Below are 5,204 nucleotides of genomic sequence, written 5' to 3'. Positions count from 1 at the left end.
GCTCTTCCTGTGAGGAGAGGAAGAAAGTGAAAAATGAGACTACTGCTCTTGGTACACCCACAAGTAAACTCTGAGTACGGATGATGGTAGCAGAAATCTTGCTACTAATTTAATTCTTAATCCAACTGATGGCAACAATATAAGCACCTAAAAAGTCTACGTCTAACATTAATCAAGATACAATTGCTTCTTAAGACAGAGATGAAAGATCATGAGGACTACATTAGGGATGTTGAACTGATCAAATTATATAAACTGTCAACACATAATCTGGAGAGATAACAAGAGAAAAACTCTGACCTCAGAATCAGATTGGCAATCCTGATAAACTGATAGTAAGAAAAGACATTATACAAAGAAAAAATTAAAATTAAGTAGTATTTTAATTTCTAAGTATATAAGTTCTAGGAGAGAACACAATTTCAAAATATCAGGCTGGCAAAGCCAAACTAGAGAAAAACTCTAATTTCACAGATTCAGTATTAAAAAATTCTTATCAGTTTAGTGATCCTTTCCATTGAAAGTGGAGAGGCAGGTATTTGTTTACTTTTTTGGGTTTTTTAATATGGTCCTATATGAAATGTGATCCCATTTTCACCCATTTAAAAAAAAAAGATCAAAGCAGTTTTATATTCAGAAGTGGACAAACTTTAGAATCATCCACTCTCTTTTTCACATTGATGGAATGCAGAACAGTAGTTCCAAGCTATTTTTAAATAGAAAGTTGAAGCAGCTTCTAAGTAAACAACATTGAAATACACATGGAAACTGCACTGTTAATTCATATGCAACACATTCCTTTCCAGTGATCTTTTATGACATGCCTATCAGTTTTTCTTTTTAAAATTGCTTTCAAATTGCAAGACATAGGATGAAGTTGAATAAGGGTTTAAAAATTCCATTCCTTGAAAAGGTTTCTAGTTGCAGCACTATGAATTTAGTCAAAACATTGTATAAATCTTCTACCATATACACAGATGTCTCTACTGTAGAGTCCTAAACAGAAAAGAATTCTATTCCTTCATACAAAAATGGATTATTATTTACTACTCAAAATCTTACAATAAACCAAAAAACATATAATAAAGAGCTTCTATCTTACAACTCAGACCATCAGTTCTTCAGCATTATCTACAGATATATCTAAGTTATTTGCAATTAAAACCCAACAAGTTAATACCCTTCCTCCCTAGCATACAGTACTGTGGGTTAGCTGTATTGTTCTACATCTCATTCTCAAATTCAAATGTAATTACACTTACATAACACTTACCAAAGTGAAATTATTTTAATCATGATACTAGGTAGTAAAAAGAGTGAAAATCTATTAGTTTTCAAAGAAAGCTAAAAATAGAGGAGCATAGCTGGTACAGAATGATCTTTCACTCAGCTGAACTCAACATTTTTCTTAGCATTTTAAAATATTCTTCAAGTACAAAGTTACAGAGCTAGTCATTTACTGATGCAAACCTTTTTTTCAGTAGTTTAAGATGTCAGTAACAAATAGCAGGGTGTTCCCTGAGCAATAGAACATCAGAATGCATGGGAAGAGCTGTCAAGATTCTCAGTGTCACAGTAGTTCCTGCCAGCTACCACAGCCATGTTTGAGTAGTATTGAATAGTAATGAATGCACATCAGGTCAAGAAATAATACAGTTCGTCAAATTCCTAATCATTGCTGTTGCTTTGGGTTTTCACAATGCCATTTAAATTAGTGCAACAAGCAGTGCTGAAGAGCTTTTGGTCACAGTGAACTATAATCACTTCACACTTTGGGAAGGAATCAGAAAATAGAATACTGATTTCCATGGTTTAAAGAAGTTTAAAAAAGATCCAAATCACTAACTTCACAGTAACTTCACAGACAGTTTTCACAAAGACCTGTATCTTACACAACGATGACTGTGGTAACGTCATCCCTTATTCATAGATTACATTCAGTGACGCAAGCAACACCAGTTAATGAGGACAGCACTAAAAAAACACCTCTCAAACAACAAAACACAAACACTCAAATGTGTATATTCATATAAACACTCAAACCAACACCTGCTTTCTCTGCTTAGACATTAAGTGTAAGTTTAGCTCCCAGAGGTGGATGAGGTTTTTTTTCTTGGTTAATCTGGTTCCATAATTTAATAAAGCAAACCTGGTTTGTATCCTGTAGCCCAAATCCTGCTACTGCAAAATACACTGTACATTTCTCCTGGTCTTCAAGGGCTTATGAAAACTCACAGGGACCACAACATCATTTGGACTACACATGCCAGTTTATAAACACAAAACAACAAACTCTCTGTTATTCCCAGTTTCATTTTAAACAGCTAACTTAAACTGTTTTGAATCTCCTTCAAAGATCTGACCTTGCAATTGATTACAGAAGAAACTTAGGCACTAAAGTGGAGGAATTGGATCTAAAATGGATATAGAGAGTATCATGAAGACCCCAAATTTTCAGTGACAACCTTCCACACTGAGAATTGATATTGCCAAAAGAACTAAAGGGCTACAGAGGCAAACACTAGATTTTTGTAATTCAAAATGTGGCTAAACAATATATATTAAAAAAAAAGTTTGTGTACTGAACATTGATCTTTATTTAAACTTTCCTGTTACCTTCAAACGCTCGTGCAGCATCTACCAGGTGAGACCAGTCTAGCCCTGTGGCAGTGTCTGGCAGGGGCATCAGGCCAGGATCATTGAATTTGGCTTTATCAGATAAGGACCCATCTGAGAACCAGAATTCATCTAAACAATAAACACAATAATTAGTCTTCCTTTAACAGTTATGTACAATTAATTTTGAAGCTACTATAATGATCTGTAAAAAATGTATAAGCAAAAAGTGCTTATCTTCATTTCCCTTGTGTTTGTCTTTTCCTGTTCAATACTCAGTAGGGGTGGAACAATCTCTAAATGTTGGCAAAGTAAGATGGCACAGTTTTAAGGGGTATTTTTTGGTGCCACTGCACATGGTATGTCCCTCACATTTTCATATGAACACTGTGTGAGTAGGCAACATCCATTCTAAAGCATAGCATGTTAAACCTGAGCACTGAGCAGAAAAGTTGCTAGATACACCAAATTATATTTGTGAAGCAACATAAAAGATATTTATATGCAGAGTTTTACTCTGAAACTACAAATATTCCTGCTCCAGAAGCAATTAAAAAAACCACCAGCTTTTCTTGTAATACATTTGTAAATTCTAGCCTATATCCAAATCTCCCTTTCACATTGAAAATATTACCCTATTAGTTAAACATCTCTGAGGATGTAAGACTTGGGTGAGATTTCAGAGTGAGCCGTAACACACTGTAAAAGGTACACAGATCATATATTAAATGAAATGTATACACTATAAACTGCTCAAACAAACCTCTCAGTTATGCACATTCTAGAATGTACTACAAATACACATTTTAGTATAGGAGATGCTAATTTTCATAATTTTCTTGAATATCTTTACATGTTCCTAATTTGTCCATAGCAATCTTCACTCTGATCAATGTGAATATGTTAAAAAAAATACTGAAGAGACACACAGTTTCTTAAAACTGATCATAAGCCAAAACTATTATCTGCAATCACATTTCATCTTAACCATAAAGGCAGCAATGGAGTATAATAATTTCATCACATGGTATAGTCAGGCAAAGAAATTTTTTGTTTCAAACATATCCACTCCAATGAAACAAAAAGGTCAAAATAGTAATTTTTCCTCAAATATTTCAGGAGGAAATTTCCATCTAGTTATTCCAGTGATTTAAACTATAATACTGAAGATGAGTATTTTTTCCCAGGAAAAGACCAAACACAAAAAACAATGAAGGAAGAAATGCATTCACACAAGTGGAAGATACATTAGCATTTAAGGAAATGGCATGCTGTCATTGTCCTGATATTAATGAATGTCCATTTGACTTAAAGATTCTGATTTAAAAATCCAAAGACAGTAGGCTGTTACAAAGCATTCCACTGCACAGAGCAATGATTCAAACATATGATATGCTCTATTCTTTGCAGAAACCTTGCTTAAAAATAATACAAAATATGAGGAAAAAGAAAGTGAAGGAGGCTTACAATCCTCTGTCAAAAATTAGGAGTCCCTGCAGAAGAGGTTGAAATTCTCTTTACTGTGGAATTTATCTTGTTCTACACTTTTATGAAAGATGCAGTATTGTTACATTACATTTGGAAGTGGTTTGACAAAACTGTAGAAATGTCCTTCTCAATACCTACTCTTGGTATATAAAAGTGGATGTTACATGAAATGGGAAATATAATATAGACATATATTCTACTCATATATCTGTACTAAGATTTTATTTTCAGTTCTGTATAAACATACATAAAACCTTACCTAAGGCTGCCTTTGTGCAAATACATTGAAAGCTGAAAGTCAGAGCAGCCTCTGAGATTCTGTATATGACTTGGGAATGGTGAGAACCTTATTTGTGCAAGTACAAATGTTTCATACATCCCTGTTGTGGAAATAGACAGAATACCTTATTTGAAAGACTGGCAAGCCAGCTTTTGGTTCTAGACCAGCAGGCAGGCCCTAAGGGACAGCCCTTGCTTTTGTGTGATCAGCCTGAGAGGCTGATTGTGAAACCTGTCAGGAAGAAGCCTGCTCCTAGTGCGATGCTGCCAGCTCTCCAAATTAAAGTGTAGGAGTGATATATTCACCAGTAGTCATCCTTCATTATGCATTGTCTCTGTGAGAACCTAAGTTCACCTCAGGGTGGATCCTATTCAGTCCTGCATAAGCCCTGTGACAGAGCCACTCAACTGCAGACAGCCTGCCAGAGTAGAGATTTGAATATTGATAGCTCTGAAAATGCAAGTGCTCATGCTGATGGCTGAAAGTCTAAGTGGAATAACTGAACAGGCACAAGTATACCACCACAGAATAATTCATTTTCAAGACATAAATGATGTTCTTCTGCAATGGGGGAGCAAAATAGGGGAAGAAGAAAAAGAATAAAAACACCAAACATGAGCTCTAATGACATAGGCCTTGGTGCCTTTGAATTTCAGAGAATATTGTTTGCATTCTAGGAGTGCTCTGGGTGAGATAAATTAATTGTAGCCTCCTGTATTTGCATTTCTTCCCTGCTCCTCTTTACCTTGCTGTTGCTTTACTCTGTCTGTGTAGGACTGCCACATCAGCAGCTGTTGCCTCTTTCACTTTTTGCTTTGTT

General features: G+C 35.1%; 1 protein-coding gene across 2 annotated transcripts in view; it reads right to left on the bottom strand.

The window, feature by feature from the left end:
* SIPA1L2 (signal induced proliferation associated 1 like 2) overlaps positions 1 to 5,204 on the bottom strand; it is a 124,259-nt gene that overhangs the window by 7,674 nt on the left and 111,381 nt on the right. For both annotated transcript variants that reach the window (XM_031058754.1, XM_031058755.1), the window contains one exon: positions 2,617 to 2,748. In XM_031058754.1, coding sequence (XP_030914614.1) covers positions 2,617 to 2,748 — 132 coding nt within the window. The remainder of the gene's footprint in view (positions 1 to 2,616; positions 2,749 to 5,204) is intronic.

The sequence above is a fragment of the Geospiza fortis genome, unplaced genomic scaffold (genome assembly GCF_000277835.1).
Source record: "Geospiza fortis unplaced genomic scaffold, GeoFor_1.0 scaffold381, whole genome shotgun sequence".
Classification (NCBI taxonomy): Eukaryota; Metazoa; Chordata; class Aves; order Passeriformes; family Thraupidae; genus Geospiza; species Geospiza fortis.
The sequence above is the reverse complement of the archived record's forward strand: the minus strand, read 5'-3'. Positions and strand labels throughout refer to the sequence as shown.